The sequence below is a fragment of the Drosophila willistoni genome (assembly GCF_018902025.1).
Source record: "Drosophila willistoni isolate 14030-0811.24 chromosome 2L unlocalized genomic scaffold, UCI_dwil_1.1 Seg168, whole genome shotgun sequence".
Lineage (NCBI taxonomy): Eukaryota > Metazoa > Arthropoda > Insecta > Diptera > Drosophilidae > Drosophila > Drosophila willistoni.
The window spans coordinates 5,882,442-5,905,238 of record NW_025814047.1 but is presented as its reverse complement, the minus strand read 5'-3'; the positions used below and the strand labels follow the sequence as shown (position 1 = coordinate 5,905,238).

At 33.2% G+C, this 22,797-nt stretch overlaps 2 protein-coding genes and 1 non-coding gene across 3 annotated transcripts; all 3 read left to right on the top strand.

Moving 5' to 3' along the window:
* The first annotated feature begins 11,545 nt into the window (after positions 1–11,545).
* Trnag-ucc lies at positions 11,546–11,617 on the top strand. The gene has a single exon. It is a non-coding gene; the product is annotated as a tRNA-Gly (tRNA).
* An 8,291-nt stretch (positions 11,618–19,908) lies between these two features.
* On the top strand, positions 19,909–20,750 carry LOC6640957. Its single transcript, XM_002063889.4, has 3 exons — positions 19,909–20,104; positions 20,172–20,326; positions 20,389–20,750. Exons 1-3 carry the CDS (start codon positions 19,936–19,938, stop codon positions 20,692–20,694), a joined length of 630 nt encoding a protein of 209 aa, XP_002063925.1. The 5' UTR covers positions 19,909–19,935; the 3' UTR covers positions 20,695–20,750.
* A 942-nt stretch (positions 20,751–21,692) lies between these two features.
* LOC6640700 lies at positions 21,693–22,418 on the top strand. The gene is made up of 2 exons (XM_002063888.4): positions 21,693–22,033; positions 22,094–22,418. The coding sequence occupies exons 1-2, from the start codon at positions 21,701–21,703 to the stop codon at positions 22,352–22,354; spliced, it is 594 nt and encodes a 197-aa protein (XP_002063924.3). The 5' UTR covers positions 21,693–21,700; the 3' UTR covers positions 22,355–22,418.
* The last annotated feature ends 379 nt before the right edge of the window (positions 22,419–22,797 follow it).

Here is a 22,797-nt window from a genome sequence, read left to right as displayed (position 1 = left end):
AAACGAAAATGATTGGTTCCACCTTAAAATCAAATGGTTTGGAATACGTTTCGCCATTTTAATAAGTAGACTATTATTAAGCCAAAAACCCATGATTCGATTTTTTCAAGCCTATTTTAGGGCGCCGGAAATTCAAAAAATTTAGAACTAATCCGCATCACTTACTAATTGCCTTTTAAATATTTCAAAATCAAATGCAAGAACTTATCAGTTTAGATAATGAATAACATATATAGTAAGTTAATAATAAAGTTCCTTAAAGTATGCTTCATATTTATAACTAGCGAACATCAACTAGGTGACGCAATACTTCAATGCCTACTTTAATTAGAATTTCATACAAATTTCACAGTAACAGGCTTTAATATCAAACCATTGTGTGGGAGACTTTTGTTGCATTTAATATGAAAGTTTCATTCTTATCTCATTGCCTGTCTCTCCCTCTCTCTGTCCGTCTGTCTCGGTATCTTTTTTCGGGCAAGGTCAATGAACGTTGAGAGACTAATTAGTATGCCGTTTGCATATGCCAAAAATGCTTTGTTTGCACTAATTTCAGCGACTCAGATTTCATAGGCGTCTGACAGAAACACAGCCAAGAAAAAAAATTAGTACTCGAATTTGCCAGCAACGTATTCATTTTGAATTTAGTTGGGTTAGGCTAAACAGATTTTTATTTACGACAATCCTACTCAGAGATATTTTGAAGAAAGCAAACAATCTCAGTATTAGATGAAATTCAGGATGCCGAGAACCTTGAATAGTTTAGGGAAGCTTTTAACTCGGGCCAAATAATTCAAGTTTTATAAACAATTTAATTGTTTTAGTGCAATAGGGAAAATTGATCTTTTAATAAAACTCAACCCGGCAAAAATTGCGTTACTAAAGCTCCGTGAAGAAATAAATTAAGGTCGAATTTATTTGGGTAAAGCTAAACAAACTTTATTAACAGGATCCCAATAACGAAGTCCTTTGCAACGCTCCTTTGGAATATTCTGAGGTAGCGCTTTACTCAGGGCCAACAAGCCAAGTATTATGTACAATTTAAAAATCATACTACAAGCTCGGAAATCTGAATGGGAAATAAATATTTTCTGAGGCAAATCAGTAATGAAATTCGCGTAACAAATGGCGTGAATAATCATAATTCGAAATCTTTTCCATATATCTCAAAATAAACCGGATCAAACTGTGTACTTATTATACCTTTAGATTCCAAAAAAGTAAAAGAAAAAATCAAAAGGTATATAAACTTTTATTTATCGTTTATTTGCAGTTAGTTTGTTTAGAAAAAGGCCATAGACAGGAAGTTAACTGATCAGGCAGACGTCTTGGCCTTAGTCGGTTACTGGTATACAGACTCTGTGGACGGGATGCAAATAATAACGAGGCCAGTTACAAAGGCTTTCATGAATGACTTTGGCCTGACTTAGGGCAAACAAGGCCAGTGTTATGTAAAATTTAATAAACATACTGTAAACTTTGTCGTCTGAAAGTGGAATAAATGTTTTCTATATAAAATTCAGAACAACAATCGTCTAACTTGAGTGGCTAAACGTAATTTTCCAGTCCCAATGAGTTGAACCAAACGTTCGTGCCAAATTTGATTAATATTTGAAGTCTTTATACTATGGCATAAGCTTTAGTCCAATAACTTTGATCATTTTTAAGCAATTATTAAAATATTCAACATTTGTTAGCTTAATATCTCTAGTAATAAAATAACCAAATTTCTTCAAAATCGAATGACTATATCGTAAAGAACCGAATATATATTTCATTATACAAACAGTTTCGTTTCTTATTATATAATCACAGATTTTATAAATTTATTGTCAAGTTAGCTTAAAATTGATTAATTTGACAGATATCCGATGAGCGTTACTTTTAACTTTCCTTAGTTTGATTAAAAAAACCAAAGTATGTAGGGGAAAAAAATTGAAATTTGAATGTTCAAAAGATATATTTATTTAACTTTTAGTTAAGAGTGTTCTAAAAGCACACATTCTTGCCTTCTCATATCATAATAATAATATGTTGGACAAAAAGCCTCACTTAGGGCAAGAGAGCCAAATATAACGAATAATTTGATATACATTATATTACTTGCGGATAAAAACTTAACGAGAATACAAAAAGAATAAATGTCAGCACCAATTAAGTGTGAAGAAAATAGTGTGACTAAATTGAATTTTTAGGGGTTACCCCCTTAGCACAGCAGTAAAAAGATAAAAAAATAGCAAATATTAATTATTTATATCACATTTTTGAAGTACATTATTCCAGCGCTTCATTTAATTGCGGTACTACTTTTTTACTATTTATATTCATTTGCTTCTTGTTTATTTTTATACTTTCCTTAAAGCTCATATAGTTGCAGTTTTCAGTAAACTTTTAAATATGAATATAGCCATTCCATAAATTTATCTACCCTTATTTTAAATAGAAGAAATCCAAGAAAAATGGTCAGAGTTTAAATGTAAACAAAACTTCTTTTTATTTGACTACGATTGATTATCCAAGCATAAAAAATATACACTTGTCGTGTTGCTCATTGTAATAAAAGAAAAATGGACACTTTCCGCAATTAACTAGGCCAATTAGGGCCATGATTAGATATAATTTAATAATCATACTGTAAATCTCCAGGAGCACAGCTGAAATGAGAATAACCATGAACGCAAAACACAATAATAATATAAATTTATACTAAATTGTGTGACTAACTTGATTTGTTATATATTTGGCTATAATAATTTGCATTAAAGAGTTTTAAAATAATTTAATATGGAGATACTTTAACAAATCGAAAGGGAATTATACCTCCTATACTTAGAGCTATGAAGGTTAAAGTTATTTAGAATTCGATGATATTATAGAAGAAATTCTGATTTGTTTGATATGGCATGCTTACATATTTTAATCAACCATTGCAAATTACATACTTTATTTTAATTATTTAGCGTAAGGTCAACCAAAATTATTGGTAGAGTTTTTGACAGTTAAAAAGTGTGAGTAAATTGGATTTTTCCATCAGTTCAATACAATTTTGCACATTTACAAATGTTTCAAGGTGATGCATACTTTTTACATTGACTGTATGTCCACTCTTGGACATTTCTTCCTTCGGGTTCTTCCCTTCTTCTGTGCGTTGTTGTTAGTTCTCAATCTCAATATCCTGCTGTGCCTCTCATTTGCTATTCATTTCGTTGCTGTCCATGACTTGACTTATGTGTATTACTGCAAATATCAATTAATGCATAAAACGTGCATGAAATATTTAACAAGATTTTTATCCACTGACCTTGAGGTTATAATAAACTTCCCACACATGTCTGCAGACATTGTGTCTAAAGTGCAAAAATAAGAAAAACCATTTTGTACCCTTTAGCTTTCATTGAGGAGAAGATGTGCGAAAGTATGACTTACATGATCTTGAATCATATCCAAAAGGAATATACATATCTCTGTTTTTTTTTTTATTATCAAAAATCTGAAGTTTTATTTATGAAGTAAAGTAAGCAAAGTCGATTACTGATCGAAGAGTAACTTCCTGTCGACTTACAGAAACAACTTGAAATTTATTTTTACAGCCTTTCAGCATAATTGATTTGCCTGTTGAATTTATGTGTAAGACGAGGTCAAGTCACGGATATTTAGTTTATTTCTGGTCAAAGTGTTTAGACTTATGAGCACATACTACAAACACAGACTTATATAAATACTAAAGTTAAACCAAGCTGCTAGACTGCATTTGTAATCACATTCAAGCATTATTAAGTAAATTACAAGATTGCCAAAATTACAAGATAAATTTGTAATTCACGCATTGGTAATAGTGAGAAAAGAAAAACTATTCCATTAAGATACAACTTTCATTTCATATTATTGAAAACTTAAGCTCAATTTTAAACCAATATTTGGTTAAAAGCAAAATGAAACATTTTGTTTGGGTTTCTAGGCATGTGGCATTCACAAAATGACCAACTTTGACCAATTTCAGTTTCGAGCCACGTTTTGTTTATTTGTTTGCTTGGTGGTCCCCTTTTTTTATGTGCCTGTACCCTGCAGGCCAAATTTTATAAGGGCATATTAAAGAAACAAAATGATTGACTAAAATTATATAATCGAAACAATTGTCCCTCTGCTAAAAAGGATCAAAGTTTATTCAGCGAAAAAAATATTATCAAGAATCTTATGTTGTTATTTCTTTTAGGTAAAATAATAGGAAACTTTTATTTAAAAGATTGGTTCCACTTTAATAATATTTTAGACTGTTAATCGATAATACTGAATTTTTATTAAATTCATAATTTTCTTTATTTTTCGGATTATCTGGATCCATTTCCAATTCAACCGGCTGTTTGTAATTTTACTGTTATATAGAATCAAGTTAGTCAAGTTTTAAACATCTCTATAATTTGAGCGGTTCCGATAGGAGATTTAAGTAGGTATATTCCATTTTGTAGTGAGTAATAATTATTGAATAATTATTCTCAGCGAACAACAAAAAATATGCACAAAACGAAGTAAAATCCAACTTGCTCGACATGGAAGGTATTACAAGAGATTTTGTCAAGATGACAGTCAATATAGCTGAAAACCCAGATGGAATTCTACCTATTATCAGACCACCCCAGGATGCCAAACATCCGATTGACAGAGAAAATTCCCATGGACGAATGCCATCTCGTTTTGCCCAGGCTAATTACAATCGCCTTCGTCGTGCAATAAGAAAAGCTACAAAGGAGCAAATTCAAGTACTCAACGCAGATGAACTACCTATCAAGAATGTGAAGAAAATCTACGAAAAGAAACACGTTACAAAAATTATATTCAAGAAAACGTATTTGGAAACTATTTTTGAGGAGCAAATTCTGTTGTTGAGTGAATCGATGGATGAATGAACTGCCTCACGGTATCTATGGGTCGTTTCCTTGATTTCCTTTACATATTTTCATGTTGTTACGCATATTTAAATCGAGCTACTGTTATGTAATATAGTCTCGGTTGTTATTTCTGTTACTTTTGCTTTTATTGCTCACTGTGGCAATGTTTCGATGTTCTGTTTATATAGTGCAGCATCCTTACACCTGACTGATTGTGTTTCAATATTTGTCTTTGTCCAGAGTGACTGGTTTTTTGGTTGTGTGTATGTGTGTTTTGTTTTCTTTCATGCATAATTTGTAATTGTAATTTTAAGCCCATTCGTTTGGGCTCTCACAAAAGATTAGCATAAATCAATAGTTGATTAACATATCGACATAGTTGTCGTTATCGTTAATTTCATCTATAACTATATTGATGTAATCAGGCTCAATCATCTGTCTGATCCTCCTTCTTCGACATCTTTAAGCTCTCACGACCACACAGACACACCCCATTCCAATTCCTACCATTCATTCCTGTCATCTATTTCAATCTTCTCCAGTAGCTGGCCCGGTGTATTAATGTCTTTGTTAAATTGCCAGGCTCTAGCGAGAAATGGAACAACTATCTGGCTGCTGCCAGACTTTAATTAAAAAAGCGACTCAATTTTTTTTCTCTCTCTGTCTCTCTCTTCAAATTCCTTTCCCTTTACACCCGTTACCTGCCAATTTATGTATATACGCATATCAATTACGTAGACGATTAAGGCAAAAGCAAACTGCTGCCAACTGATGGCCAAAAGCTAAACTTAGACTTGAAGTTGGCTCTCATCTTTCGTCTCGTCTCGTCTTTGGTTTGGCTCTATGGCTGTGGCTCTGGCTCAGGCTTAGTTCGTGTCATCATTAGAAAGATTGCTCCGGTCGGCCTAGACGGGCGAGTTACGCACACGCACACACACTCGCATAACACGTATGTAAGCATCGTTTGGAATTGTCAACTGGTTAATGGGCCCGAAAGGAAACTGGTTAAGAAAATTGCAGCCTTGATTGCATGTGACCGACCAGCTAACCATTCGACCATCCGACCATTCGACCGACCAAGCCAAAGAGGCCAAACAAAACACGCACCAGGTTTGCGCTTCCAACGGGGCCTTAATTTGGCTTAAATGGCTAACCAAATTGCATATCCAGACTGTGGCTAGCTACCTCTGCCTAGCCACCGACGACACTACAAACTCTATGCAAATGTGTGTGTGTGCGTGTTAATAATTTTCCAATTTCATGCAATTTAATTTCCGTTGTCATGCGCTCAAAAGATTTTCCAACATTTTTTCCACACTTTTTTCCTCTTGCAATTTTTTTTGTGTTTCTTCTTTCTTTTTTTTGGGGTGGAAAATTTCACAGCTTCGTTTAATTGTCGTAAATGTTGCTTCTTTCAGTTTAGCTTAATTGCATTTTGTTGTTATATGCAATTTAATATGCTCGTTTAACCGTTATTATTAGTTGTTCGAATGGCGAATTAGTATGGCTTCAAAAATTACCTCAACTTGATTAAAGATAAATGCATTCGTTGCTAGATAGGGTCATCTTCAGGTGCTGTTAGTTGGTCAAGTCTTATGTAATGTGCAAATCTCAATGTGATTACTTAACTCTTGAGTTTACTTCAGCTGTTTGTCTATATTTTTGTTGATTATACAAACAATTTTGAGCTTCTTATATAGGATGTTTGCTTTTGCGTCATCGAAATATGGCAATCAGATGACTGACACAACACAGAAAAAAATGCTAGATTTCATAAGGCTCTAACTTGGACTTGTTTCAGACGGTAGTATTTTTCATTGTCTTTTATTTTTTGAACATCAATTTTTTATTACCATTTTTCAATCTGGAAATAAATATTTTGAGCACCAATCAACCCCATCGACATCTCTAGAGAAGCCTAGATCTTCCTAATCAGCCGCCGCTTAAGCAAAAGGCATCAACGAAAAGGAAATTGTTACCAGACTCCTGAACTTAAGTCTAAACTACTTAATGTATCATAAACTTATCTTATTGCCTAACCAAAGACTGTTAATATAAAACTTCTTTTCTAAAAAGTTCTTCAAAATTGTATTCATTTTCATTATAAACGTTTTTCATCTATCATTGTCGTTTGACAAAATTTACATAAATATCCAACAACAAGAAGATATAGTTCTTTAAATATTTTAAGAAAACTGTCATAAATGAAGTAAGTAAGGCGTCTCGCCGACTTAGGTATACCATACACCAGTAAAGCAAATATTTCAACTTTATTAAACAAATGCAATTTCACATGCTATTTACAAGCATATCTTAGCATCTCGCTTACTCAATCATACGAGCACCCTAGCGCCCCCACCAGCCAACGGCCAACTCTGGCCTTATGGAAAAACGTTCATATGCATAACTCGACTGTTTTTTGTCCGATTTTGATCAAATTTGGTATTTTGCTAGATATTAGTATTAAATTTAAGTGTGCCAAATTTGATTGCATAAGGTAAAAAAAAACGGGAGATAATCAAGATTTTCAAATTACAGGGGCGGAAAAGGGCGTGGCAAAATTTTTATACATACAAAATGTTACTAAGCGAATATACATACCAAATATGGTGTCTCTAGCTGGAATAGTTTTTGAGATAAACGCTTTTTTTAAATTGCGGGGGCGGAAAGGGGCGTGGCAAAAGTTTGAAATAAACTTGATCACTCTACATACTACACGAGTCTACATACCAAATTTGGTGGCTCTAGCTCTTACAGTCTCCGAGATCTAGGTGTTCATACGGACAGACGGACATGGCTAGATCGACTCGGTTGTTGATCCTGATCAAGAATATATATACTTTGTGGGGTCGGAGATGCTTCCTTCTACCTGTTACATACATTTTGGCGACTTTAATATACCATTTCACCCTATGGGTGTATGGTATAAAAAGCTGCATATGACCTTTAGTTTCCGTGTTTCCGAATTCATATCTACTAATCCATTTATCTTTTCATCTATCTGTCCATCCATCTATCTGAGCCATCTCTTTATCTATATATACATATATAATGTACCTCTCAATGTTTTAAGTGTCAAATGTTAGTGGATTGCGATTAAGAAAATTTAAATACAACTCAATCAGATGAAGAATTCATTCGTCTAAAAAAAACTTTGACTATCTCATAGATGGAAAAAAAATTAAAACCAAAATATGTTTACTAGGTTTAAAGCTCATTTATCCTGCCAGTGAAAGCCACTTTAGAATAGTTTCTTTAATTTCTTCAATTAATTTCTTTAAATATGTTTCGTATTCCAAATAGTATTTTATTACATGTGATTTTTCTGAATACAGAAAATAGTGAGAAATATCTACTAATTTAAAGATATTTTGCTACATTTCTACTGATGTACATATTTCGTACTATTTTCGATGAATGTTTTTTTTAATAAAATAATATGTTTTACAATTCAAAGGTGATTTTAAATAACAAGTTCTATGACAGTATTAAACAAGCACATACGGATATGGCTATATCGACTCGACTTCTTACTCTGATGAAGAAGTTTTAATGCCTATTAGAAACATCCGTCGTGAGCAATTTTATAATACAATCTTCAAGAACAATAAAAATAATTTAAAAGCAAGAACTAAAATGAAAATAGAAAGTAAACTGACTTAATTCAACTTAAATAACAAACTAGTGTCTTCCTTCTAAAGACATTGTAGATTAAATTGATTAAATTTAATAACAATAACATAATGTCCCATAAAAGTAATCTTATAAAATAGAACTGATATACTCAGCAACTATTTAATGTGAAAGTTGGGACTACAAGTAACGAGGTCACTGGGCATACGAAGAAGTACTTCAAAGCTATTTTACTATGACCAAAAAAGGCCACAAATGTTTGTGGTTTGTTTTTTTTTTCTTGAGTGTAAATTGTTTTAGGCATTTCATCTCATTGCTCGGCGCCCTAGACCCTAGACAAACAGCACCCAACACACATGTGCTTCTCATACTTCCCCCCGCCAAAAAAAAAACAAAAAACCAAACAACACAAAATAACATCTTCGTAGCCAAGTAACAACCACAACATACCATAAAACTAAACAATTCATGGCTCCGCATTGACGGGCAGGCAATGAACAACAACAACGACAACCGAAACAACTTCGTTCTCACCTTGATCCCAATCAACCTTTTGGTGACATTGGAGGACTCCAACGGTTGTGGCGGTCGGTGGCATGATGATGGCTATGACGATGGCGGCATCCTCATGCTTGGAGTTAACATGGTTTGCACATAGCGAAGCCGTTTTGCTGTTTTTCTTATTTTCCTTTTTTCTCCTCCGCCAATTAATTAGGCGGCTGTGGTCCAAGAGAGGTCCGAAAAGGAGTAACCACTCTACTACAATATACCTACATACATACATATATGAAGGCGGTGAGGGGGAGAGAAGTCGGTGGTCGGACTCTTGTGCAGCTGCAGCAACGACAAATTTGCTAGAAAATTGCTCATGTGGTGCACACATTCTAATTCTATTAGCCAACACAAACACACACACACACACACCGGCAACAAGCCAATTATGAGTGGATGCCTCTTGATGCCTTTAATTTCCGCACGCACGGACTCTGGTGGACTGAACTGGTCTGGAGTAGAGTGTGGACCACTGGCCGGTATGAAACAACAGCCAACTGTTGGAGTTCGTTTTATTATTTTTATACTTATATAATTTACTACCCAAAAGACCCCCTGGCCTTCTATATATTAAAAGTTTAGCTTACGCGCAAATAAATAAATTTTCTTTTACAGCAAAAAGATGGTAAATAATTCAAAGACTATTTGATACCCTAAGGAAATGAAATACCTACACTTAAGTTTTACGCTTAATACGGTTTTTCGTCTCGTCTTTCCAATTAATTTATGCTGATTTTGGAATTGCCAAACGGTTTTTTGTTAATATCTAAGGAAGCTATCAATTTACATTGTTTTAAGATTAACAAGCTTTTGTCAAATCACGTGGTCTGATTCTATAGAAGGAAAATGGCATTTAAATATTATATTCTTTTTAATTCAAAATCTCAGATTGTTTACTTAAATGACTTTTTTCAAATGACGTTCTTTAACTGCATAGAAAATACGAAAATAAATATTTAATATTTTTAGCTTAACTTGTAAAGAAACTTTTTGATTAATTATATTATATTAGACTAAACAATTTTATATATCTAATTTAATTAGAGTATTTTTATATATGTAAATAGGTATAGTATTAAAAAATATATTGTTAGATATATTGAAAGACATACTGATAGATATATTCAGGGATATATGGATTGATATTCTATATTCTTATATTCGATGAAGAGTTTCTTTTTAAGTTAACCCAATTCTATTATTGGCTTCAGTTTTTTAACATTTTTATGAGAAAAATGAAAAATACGCTACTTAATTATATGTTAAATAAAATATTTAAGCTTTACCGATTTATCTAAAATCTTACGCCAGGCATTTTGTCAAGGAATATCTTAATTTGGCATTGTTTATAGTCTATTTAAGATCCCAAAAGTAAGAATTGCTTTAAAATACTTTTGTTTTATAAATCGAATATATTTTTAGTCACTTTAAACTACTAATTTTGAATTAGTAAGCTTCCCAGTTAGTTATAGAGCTGCCAACGCAAAATAAATATATTTAAACTCACCCCAAAAGTATGCAATATAATCTTACCCCAAACACCGATATGCTCATACCCAGAACAAACAAACTCTTTGTGTAAATATTAAACAAGGCAAACAACAAATTTGTTCATGCTGTTAATTATAAAATAGAAAAATTTTATATAAATTTTTTATGAAAAAATTGTTTGTTTAATTAAAAATGTTGATTAAAATATTACACAAACACATTCAAACATAGAAATAGTATGTAATGCGAATCTCGCACTAACTTGCATTGGGTATAATTAAAAAAGTAGTAGAGGAGGACTAGTAAAAGTTGTTCTTTCAACCAAATATGCAGAATATGTCTGTAAATGACAAGTTAGTGGGAGTACATGCATATGTAAGTACGAATGAGCTCTGCTGCTGATGATAATGATATTTACCCAACTGACAAAACTTTTTTAATAAGTTTGTCAAAATGGTTATGGCAAGACTTACTTGCCTCATACTCAACGACAACAAACGACTCGACTGCTGCTGCTGCTGCTGTTGTGGCATTTGAGCAACTTTATCCTCAGGCAAATGCGAAGCATAAAAAACCAGTTGACCTTTGACACCTGGGCACCCCCCACACACACACACATACACACACAGACAGACAGGCAAACAGATAGCAACACCTACAAAACAAATTATTTACACTCAAAGCAAATAAGCAATCAACATAAATCTCATTTATTTCTTGCATTTTCTGTAGGTCTCTACAACAAAAAGAAAAATTAAAGTGCAAAATGTGCAACAAGCGGTAAATACATAAATTCGATTAACGTAACCTCCGTCACACCAATAAAAAAACACACAAACCGAAACATTTGATCAACAGCAAATTTTTAATAGAAGTTAATTGTTTCGATAAGGCACATTTATGATTTATGGGTTTTTCATTATATATGTATATAGTTTTAACCCACATTTATATTTAGTAGAAATTCTAGTGTTAATCAAGGGGCGTCGGTGGTGTAATGGTCAGCATAGTTGCCTTCCAAGCAGTTGATCCGGGTTCGATTCCCGGCCGACGCACAACCAAATTTTTTTCTAAATTTTTATTAAACATATTTTTATTTTAATTTTATAAAATTTTGTGAATAGCGAGAGAATAGCGTAATTTTGTTAAATTTCTAATTTAAATTTTCCCTGTGATATCTCTATGTGAAATACAATGCGCGACAATCAATGGGAACACTTTTTTTCCAAATGTTTAAAATTTTACCAAAATGAGATTATAACTTTATCACAGAATGTTTTATTTACATCTCTTTGTCTTATTTTAATCTCTTCAATTTATGAATACACCAAATTATTATTAATTTTATTATTAAAATTTAAATAAATAAAAATGACTAAGTAGTTAATATTTGGCTAAGAAATTATGTTAGTTTAATATACTTTTACAGTTATTAAAATAGTTTCTTACAGACACTTTGCAATTCGATGTAACAGGGTGTCCTAATCTGTTGAAACGCAGTGTATTATAATAAAGATTAAGTTATTTCAGATTATCCTATACAGTTAGGTGGTTGAAACCTTAACTGTCAGTTCTGTAAGAAAAGTTTCACATTACATTTGAAGAGATTAAACTAACTATTAGTTAGTGTTTGATTAAGAGCCCATAAATCAAGTCACAGGTATTTCAACTTAAAAATTTATTATCTTGATAGCAAACGTTAATTATTAGAAAACATTCAAATTCAGGTTAATCCAAAAAAAATTTATAATAATTAATATATGTAGGGGTTTTTGAATACTTTTAAATGAAATACTTTTAAAGTGAAACATAGACTAAAAAGCTAACGATCTAAAAGTTAATGAAGTAAACATTTTTATTTAAGAACAAAAAAATTTACAAAATTTCCGAAAGTCTGTCAATAATACGAATCGAGTTGATAAGCTAATGAGATATGACGTCACGTCTGTCTGAGGTGCTCAAGCACTACAAATTGATTAAATTCGGTTGTATACTATGTAATTCATTTGTATGTTTATATAGTATGTATTTGCTTATCAAAACCATATATTATATAAATGTATATGGCCATATTTTGACTTTCATGATATTGGCCTTTTTTTAACTATCATCCCAAATATTTGCATGTGTTACTAAACAAATTGTTTTAATAGAAACATATAATTTTATACTATTTTATAGCATCAATTAAATAATAAATTATTGCAATTAATACACAAATTATAATAAGTTTATATGCGACAAGTTATACTTAAACTGAACTAGTTCCACAACTTGAATATAACTGTCAAGTGACTGCAATCTACAATAAACAACTTTCTCAACTCTCTGTCACTAAAAAACGATGAGATTTAGATTCATACTCTCTAGTGTCTCTAGTGGATAGTGGAGAATCTCTCTTGGGTGGCCAATTTTGAGGCGAAACGCCAGATCGTGCCATGATTAATGTCAACACAATTGACATAAAGCATTTGGCGACCAAGCTGAGGAAGATGATGATGATGACGACAATGACGATGGTCATGGCCTCCACATTGGAACTGGAAAAACTCGAACTCGTAGAGAGCCCGGAGAATGTGCAATTATTGATGGATTATTTACTGTCAGCACTGTCCGTTATGACAATGAGATATGGCCACAGGGCCAGCATTTTCGCCTGTATGAAGGAATGAATGTGTCTGGATATTGTCTGCAGAGCGCAGCCAATGACATTGACTAGACACACACGAGAAAGAGAGAGGCTGAGAGGCCGAGATGTTGGCCAAAAGCGTCAAGTCATTGAAATTTTCCTTACCCTCAAGTTCTTCTTTTTTTGCAATTTATGACCGCAATTATATTGTGTAAGGGGTAACTGGCCACACCGTGTGGCAGGGATCATTAGTATTCAATATTCAACGAACATTGCATTGATGCATTAATTGCGCGTAATCACCTTCTAGCTCATATTGTATAAATATCAAATAATGGAGGAAGCTAACCAAGTTGACGCCTTCTCATTTGCATATTTCGTGTAATTATGCGTGGAAATTACTTACAAGCAACTAAGAATGAGTGGGGAAAGGGCACTGGGATCTAGGGAATCATCAGCCATCGCATAACTTCTTGTCATGGCTATGAGACACAGAGCCCGCTAGCTCATATTGTCGACGCGTTCCCAGTCCGCTGGACTGACTGACTGACTGCCTGCCTTGCCGTGCCTTGCCTGCCTGCCAGTCGCAGACATTTTCCGTTAATTATGTTGACAGCATTTGACAAGGCAGACGGAAAACAGAAGGAGGTAATGGGACACAGACCACCGGCAATGTCAATCGATAAACGTTTTATCGCCCTCAATTTGATAAAGACCAAAAACCAAAAAAAAAAAAACAACTGTACACATTAACATTATGATTATGTCCCCATCTAATGGATAATTTGTGTTTTTTTTTTTTTGTTGGGTTATTTGGGACTTTTGATTTTGGCCGCGCTAATCAAATTTAAAATGCAAAACGTCACCAAGCCAGTGAACAGGAAATAAAAGGCATTCTGGCTACCATTTTGGATGTTTTCTTACGTTTTCTCATTAACGGATTTACAATTTGTATCCATTCTCTATTGGTCAACCCAAAAAACAAAAAACAAAAAATGTTGGTAGGTAATTTGAATTGATAAGCCAGTAGCCAACTGAATTGCTTATCTAAAAGCATATTCAAATGCTTTTTTGGTGCGATTATTTTTGTGGTAGCCAACTAACTGTGTATTTACTTATCTAAAGTTAACGATGGGTACCATAATTTGGGTAATAATTATGTTTTTCCTACCAACAGGTGATTATTTATACCATAGAGAGAAGTGTATAGTCGTATTCGTAAGAAAAAACGATGTTCTTCTATAAAATAAGCATTATGGACAAATTTCATTAGAAAGTTATAGAAATAATATATACATATGTATATAACAACAATTTTTGGTATGATTTTGGTAAGGACTTCTTCTAGAAAGCTTTATCTGAGTTTTTAGCCAAAATTTAACAAATCTGTTATTGGAAATTTAAATTCTTTTTTGTTTATAAAGAGAAAAGGCCTTACACAATAATTTTTGGCTAAAGGATAAAAGTATTTGCATTTTTCATAATTTAAAAAAAAAATCAGTTAAAACAATTTTACTTCAATTTTACTTACCAAAAATTTTGAACTATATTGGAAACAAACCATGCTATAAAGCACCTTGATCCAAGAGGTATAGAGGTTTATTTAAAAAGGGTCGATTAAAAAACAAAATAATTACTTTCTTTTCTTAACAGTTTTGAATTTTGTTTCCGAATCATAGCACTAACTTCTATAATAAAGAATTTTCGCGTTTATTTTTCCGTATTATCAAATTCAGTATTTTAAAAATATTGCTTAGTGTTTCTCAAAAATTTAGTGTCTCCGAAATATTTTTTTGCACCAATTTGTGAAACATTTGTATTGAATGGACTCCAATATTTACTACTTTCGCTTTTAAAATGACTTGGCGATCGACTACTTGTATATACCAATCCTATTGTGTCAATTCTTTCATTTTTATATCCTATTCTTAGAGTCGTAACAAAGAGTTTAGTTTAATACATAATAGAGAACTTGTTTGAAACACTTTCAGCTGCAACCAAATTGATTTCAGTTACCTTAGAGAAAAGAAACAAACTATCAGCTCCTTTTACTACCTTGCCACCTTAGTCTATTTGGCCTAGAAACATTTCTTCATTTCTATGTCAGCAGGCAGCTCATCATCTCCCTTTGCGGGCTGAACCCTGACCTACTCTCTCACACTGTGGCACTTAGTTCCCATCTCACGAAAATAAGCTAACTGTGGGGGGTGAGGGGAGGTTTCAGTGGGGTGCCTTTGGTGGTGGCGCTCTGACATCTACAAACACTTTTGCGCCTGGACGAAACCACGAGTACCACTTTGTTTTTGAGCGGTTTAAGTGAAAGGGCGGACGGAAGGATGGTTGGATGGATGGAAGGATGGAAGAAATTGGTGATGCCAGGGGAAGGGGGCAAAACGAGTTGAGCTGAGTTTTTCTGTGTGAAGTAAAACGTAAATAAAAAGCCAAGCCAAAACCAAGGCAAAAACGTCCACGAAAGAAACGTAAAATACCGCAAAAATGGCTCAAAAGAAAATCCACTTGTTCGGTACAACAAGGAAAAATAAAGAAAATCAACAAAAAAAAAAAACAAGAGAAAAAACACTGAAATGTTCTTCACATAGCCGTTGTTTGTATGTTTGTTCTTGTTGTTGGTTTTGTTGTTTACCTTTACCAAAATGCAACCATTAGTTGACCTGAAAAAAGCCGGTAAACGGACTGAAGTGGCGCTGAGATGCTTCCCTTTACCTGTTCCCACCTGCTGCTCATCACTATCTCTATCCTAGTGGCTTCCCATATTGTGTACTTCAATATTTAACATAAACAAATATAAACAAACTACTTAAAGTGTTCAAGAACAATTTCGTGAGTGTGTGCGAGAGATTTCTCGTTTTAGATTGTAAACCAAGAAACACACACACACACACAAAGTCTTTGGTGAGGCAAAATCAAATAAAGAAAGAAGAACAAAATAATGTGTGACTACTTAGGATCAAGCGTTAGCATTCTTTTCCCCTCACTGGGTTAAATGGATGTGTGCATTTGTTTCAATGACTTTCACTTTTGGGGAGTTCAATGTGCTTCCTTTTCTTAAATGGAATCGTCAAAACTATATATTTTAAGATCTCTGGGATAATACATTAAATTCAAAATCAGATTAGTAAATTGTAGAACGAACAATTAAGGTCATACAATATCTGAAATCGAACTATCAAATTTCCATACATTTTTGTCAACATGAAAAAAATGATTATTATACATTTTTAGTTTTTTCGTAGAACAAAAATATGTAGACCTTAATTTTTTTTAAGATATAATGATTAATTGCCGCTAAAGAAGAACTTTTCTTTGCGAAATATTCAAAGGTTTCTTCCAAAAAGTATGTACAACTCAAGGAAACGGTAAACAAAAGTTGTAGCAAATTCAAAACTTACTTTTCTGTTCGAATTGCTTCTATTTCTTTTGAAGTGACCTCCATTATCTGTATAGGCATAGATACAGTAAATCAACTTTTGCCAAACTATAAGAATAGAAGGCGCAGTCATAAAATCAACGCCCAAGGGCATACTTGATGAAAAACAGAACATATATAATCTGCAGTCAATAGCTCAATAACTACATATGTATAACCATGGATACATACCTACTTATGGGAACAACAACAATAACTATCAAATCAAGCAATCAACTGTCGATTACTTAAGCCATTTTCAATCAACACAACGATTGGCCCACACACAGAAACTCATAGCAAAAGTGGAATTACAAATCTCAAACGCACAATAAACGCAATTACAAGCGCGAAACATTCAGGGATAGATGTATGTATGTATGTATATAGAGAGAAATCATTGGTTGTGTGGGAGTGTGCCAGTGTGTGTGTGTGTGTGACCGCAGGCCACAAAACGTGTCACGCAAAAAGAAAAAAAATAGAAGGAAATTGAAAGGCCCCTGACGAAGGATTTCGACAATTTCGGCATCAAAACTAGGCAAAACTTCATCAATCAATCAATATACGCATACGCCAATATTGCCAAAATGTTGGTAGCCAATTGTGAGAAAACAGCATTTTTGATAAGTGGTAAATGGGTGGCAGAGAGAGACAGAGACATAGAGAGAGAGAGACAAACCGTGGGCAAATATGCAATCAGCATTAAATTATTTACGCCAAACTACAAACTACTAGATTTTCCCATAACACGGCAAACATTTGCTTGTGGTTGTTGAATGGCAAATTATGACAGCTCTGGCAATTGGTTTGTCTATCAACTTGTTGTATTGTCATATTTGAGATAGAAATATACGAGGTGCACCCGATAAATAAGACCAAATGACAGAAAGATTTAATGTGGTGCACGTGCGTGGCGACATTAAAATTATAATTAATTATGATAAATTCTTTACTTGAATATTGCGTAAGAAAGAAAATGAATAAATGAAAGGTTATCCTTTAAAAGGCAGTTATCCTATTGTCATACAGAATCCAATGGTGGACTGATTGTGGTTAATTGTTGGAGCCACAATTCTACTGCCTGTGCTGGCCTCGAGGAGTTCCATTTTGTGGTCAGCCAACCAGGAAACAATCCAACTGTGGCAACCAGGATCTCCAGGAATATGCATATACATAGATGACAGACCTGCTGGAAATTATCCTGGGTGAACCCAACAAGCTAATGCGCTAGGATTAGGACACAGAATGAGGACATCTGTTGCTTCAAGCATGTCAGGGCTTAAAAGTTCATCCAACGTCCACCCAAACCACTCACATCCCCCTCAACGGAAAGCAAACTTTTTCCTGCCGTTAAATAAAGTCACAATTTTCCAGTTTTTCCCCCCACAGTCTTTTGCTTCCCTTTCAAACATAGCCAGCTTCTCTTTTACCATTATTTTTTATCCCCAATTCATCTGCTTTGCATATTTCTTTGTTATGATTGTATTATTTTCGTTGTTGCTTCATTCTTTCTTTCCATTTTGCCTTTTTTTTTGCAATTGTGTAACATAATCTTCTCGTTGCCTTTCTGTGTTAAATATATGTATATAGAAAATCTGTTTGTTATAAATATATGCAAATAAGTACAGTTATGCTTTAATTTGTACAAACACCGAAAGCAAACATATTTGCATTACCTAGAAATTTAAGACTTTTCAATTGTTTAAACTTTCAAGAGATATTCAATGACGACGACTGAATCTGACCCATAAGTTCAAGTAAAAATGAGAATTAAAGTATTAAGATATATTTTTCCAACAATATGTTGGATATAAGTATATAAGTACGTAAGGATATAAGTATTAAAATTATTTAATTAGACTATTTTTATTAAATGTTGTTTTTGGCTTAAACCAGTTCGTTGATTTTAAACCCTTTTTGGAATTTGTGGAGCCAACTTTGTTTAATTATTAATTTTTCTTTATTTAATTGATTTTCGGACACAAACTACATTTTCTATTATTAAATTTTAAAATAAACACAGTGAAAGTCCTTCTTTGATCCAAACAGACCATAGAATTATAGATCTAAAAAAAAAAAACACCTCTTAAAAAAATAAAGTTATTTTTTTTTATTTGAGGCACGTTTGACGTTATCCAAATTTCTAAGTTTCTCAGAACTTGATGGGACTACTTAAAACAATATAAATTCGATAATTTATCTTGACAAAAATAGTATATAGCTCCATTAAATGATACGGGCAACCATTATTAAAAGAATTCGTCACATCAATTAGAGGTGCATACCTTGTTTTAACTGATACGGATGACGTTTGGTAATAATATTTTTTATAGAACTGTTTTACGACTGATTATGCCTAAGAAAAACAAATACTTTGATGGAAGTACTTTTCAGTGTTTCTTCATTGTGTGAGAGACGAAAGCCATCTATATCGGTATTCAAACAAATGTGAAAAGTCGAAAAATAATTAACAAATAGGGACTTAAAATCTGTAGATCTTGCCAATCAGTTCCCTCAAACTTTGTTAACTAAAAGGCTACTTTTCAATAGTTAAGTTTATAAATAAGTAAATTTGTAAAGGTTGTTAATTTTTATAATGCCATTAAATGATCAAATCGTTAGAAAATGTCGTTGTAACAAGAATAACAGATATAGAATATCAATACCTATGAATCACATAAAGTTTATTATGACAATAAGGGGACTTACATAAATTCAAGGTAACTTAAAACTATCTACGCAAAATCAACAAGATTAAAATCAATAATAATCTGCCAAAAAAACGTTTACGTAAAAAAATGAAAAACAAATTTGGATATTCCCCAAATAATCAAAACCACCAGCAGTTAATTTCTCTTATTTTTAGACTCCAACAAAGTGAAGTAATACATCAATAAATTAATTTTATATAGCAATACATAATACATTGTTGATAGGTCGAAAAAAAGAAGATAACCTACAATTGCTGAAATATAACCAATATAGAACAAGAAATTGAACTTTAAAAGTTAATAATCAAAACAAATGTTAATAAATAATAGATAATTAAAAATAATAGCTGATGATTCATCCAAAGACAGGTGAACATTTCGTTAGCCCACATTTTCGAGCTCTGATAAGATTTAACTACTCAAAGCGAAACAATTGTAATTGTTATCTGGTATGAGGAACTGTTCGAGTGATGAAAAATAATACCAAGATTTAGTTGGGAATATTCTCAAGTGCCGACAATTGAATTGATATAATTTTTCAGAAATTGTAATTATAAGTTTCTAGGTTTTACCAGGTTTTAGTCTGTTTTCGTTAGCCAAAGTAAAATGTTGCGTTTAATTCTAGTAGCCCTACTGGCATTGCAATTCTCTGATGCCAGTCAGCCGAGAGTATGTTATAGCTGTGAGGGCATACAATGTCAAATAATTTCGAAACAAAATCAGACTGTAACCTGTGCAGATTTATTGGATGTTTGTGTCACTGTGTTTGATGAATGTAAGCCGCAAGGAAAGGGCATTAAATAGTTTAGTTCAACTATGTAACTAATCCCAATTTGTTGCAGTTGCTGTCAGTGAAAGAGGTTGCCTGTCGTCCTTGTCGCACGCTGCTCAGACAAAATGTGAGTCTAAGGACCAACAATGTCTTGAATGTGTGGGTAACTTATGCAATAATCTAGGACGTAGTGACTACAAATGCCTACAATGTATTGGCTCTGAGGTGAATATACAAATTAATTGACCAACCATAAAGTGTTATAACATTGTTTCCTTTCTTCTTAGTCCTCGGCATGCAATTTGGGAGAATCAGCTAGTTCGAGTGTTTCGCAATGTGGTTTACCGACCTCACCAAATGCCTATTGCTATGTCAAAGTTGTCGGTGAGAATCTTCAACGTGGCTGTGCCTTGAGTGTTAAGGAGCAAAAAACTTGCCTAGATGATACAAATTGTTCATTGTGTTCACCGGGTGATACTGAAGGAGCCTGCAATTCATTTGATTTGCAAGTCGGTGGCAAATCGAGTGGGGCTAAACATTTCCTAAGTCTAAGTTTGGTAGCTCTGATTGCTCTACTAGTTTTGCAATCTTAAGAAGTTAACAATCATTTCTGTATTTTTCCAATAAAGAATTTGTAAATCCCACCTGAGTATTTTGTCTTATCATTGAATTGCTAAATTTTTTATCAAGGTTGGCTATTAGCGGGAATATCTATCATTAGGCTTACTTGTGATTGCTTTAGTATAACTGGAAACAATAATAAGTCATATATGTATGTACGCAAAGGGAAGTTTTCAAGTGTTGAACTAGTGCTTTAAATTTACACAGCTGGTCAGTAAAATAGTGACCAGGGAGTTACACAAATCCAAATGAAACAGTACAAAAAGATGAAACACTATTCGCCAATTATTAAATACATTAAATCAAAGTTTTAAAGTTTAAACTGACAATATTTATTCTATATGTTGAAGTAGGGCTTTAAACTGACAGTACTGGGCAAAAAAATAATACCAAAAGGAATAAAGAAACAAAATTGAAAAGGGAATACTTAATATAAAAGAGCAGTAATCTATTTAATAATAGATTTTGTAATTTAAAATTTTTGAAAATATAAAATTTTCCAACAAAAACCACAAACCACAATAAACATGAAAATAGGACGAAACGAATCCCGAGAAGTCTGATAAGAAAGGTTGAAAATGGTTGAGTAATCCCCTTAAACTTTAGTTATTGTAACCTAGTAACAAAGAACCTTTCGACATATGGATAAATGCAATTCCAAAAACATGCAAGTATGCTTAGTATTGCAATTCATGGAAAATTGCTTATCGACCTAGCCATAAAAGAGTGCACTATAATTTATCTATTTTTGCATTCATGCATATTCAGATGTCAGCGAACGACGTCACTTTACTTTTATAATAGCTGTTTCCATACATGTGGCCTTGTCTGTATATGAAATATTCTTCATGCACTTCAAGTGGTTCTGCTCTCTGTAGCAGTTGAGTACCCTTCAATTGACCATTTTGGAGTGGTAGTGTATATTGCGGTATATAAGCTGAACGCAATGTTCAATTGCTGAACAGTTAAGACCTCAGAATGAAGCACACAGCACTATTGGCACTATTGGTTGCCTTTTTGGCGATGGCCCAGCACTCGGCTGGCAATACAATCACAAGTTGTTACAGCTGCTATGGCATTAATTGCCAACGTACTTCATTGCATCAGGAACAGAGTTGTGTCGACTCACTGGACTATTGTGTGACCATTTATGAGGAAGCCAAAGTTCTTTACAAGGGTTGTTCCCTAGAAATACCCTACGAATTGCAAAGTCGTTGTCTAACGGAAGATTCTTGCCACAAATGTAATACAAATCGTTGCAATAATGTAGGCTCGGCAGCTTATGCCTGTGTGGAGTGTGATTCAAGCAAGGTAAGAAGAGAACTTTAAATTCTTGGAATATATTTATTGATTTCTTTTGTTTTTAATTAGGACTCCAATTGCGTGGATAATGCTGACTCCTTGGATGCTGTACGTTGTGCGGTGCCAACGGCAAGTAATTCCTATTGTTATGCCAAATCTTCTAACAATGTGGTTCAAAGAGGCTGTGCCACAACCGAGACTGAGCAACAGAGTTGCCTAACCGATGACAATTGCATTTTATGCTCTCCAGGGGACATCACGAAATGCAACACTGTAAAAATTGACGCAGAATCAAATATCGGCAATCGTTTCATTCGCTTTCTAAGATAATTTTTGCTATGGCACAAATAAATTTGATTACATTTGTATAAATAAAAAGCCTATAAAATGAAAACTAAGGGATATCCCCAAAATAATGTTTAAAGTTTGCAGCAAAAGCGAGACCAACTAGCCAGTAACTACTGAAACTTGAAACTAACTTAAACAGATTTGAAATAAAAAATGCTTCATAAATATTTAAAAGTAACTATTTTTAATGAATTTTAAATACGAGTCCTTTGACCCAATATACGTTAGTCCTCATATTATAATACAATAAAGATGATTAATGGGTTCTTGAAAAATGAGACATATTTGGGGAGTTCCTCATAATCATATATAGACATATGAAACTCAATACATTGACAAATTTTTAACCCCCTGGAAATTTTGAAATTTCACTTCAGATAATCAAGAAGATATAGGAAACTTGTTTATCAACAGTATAAATCGAT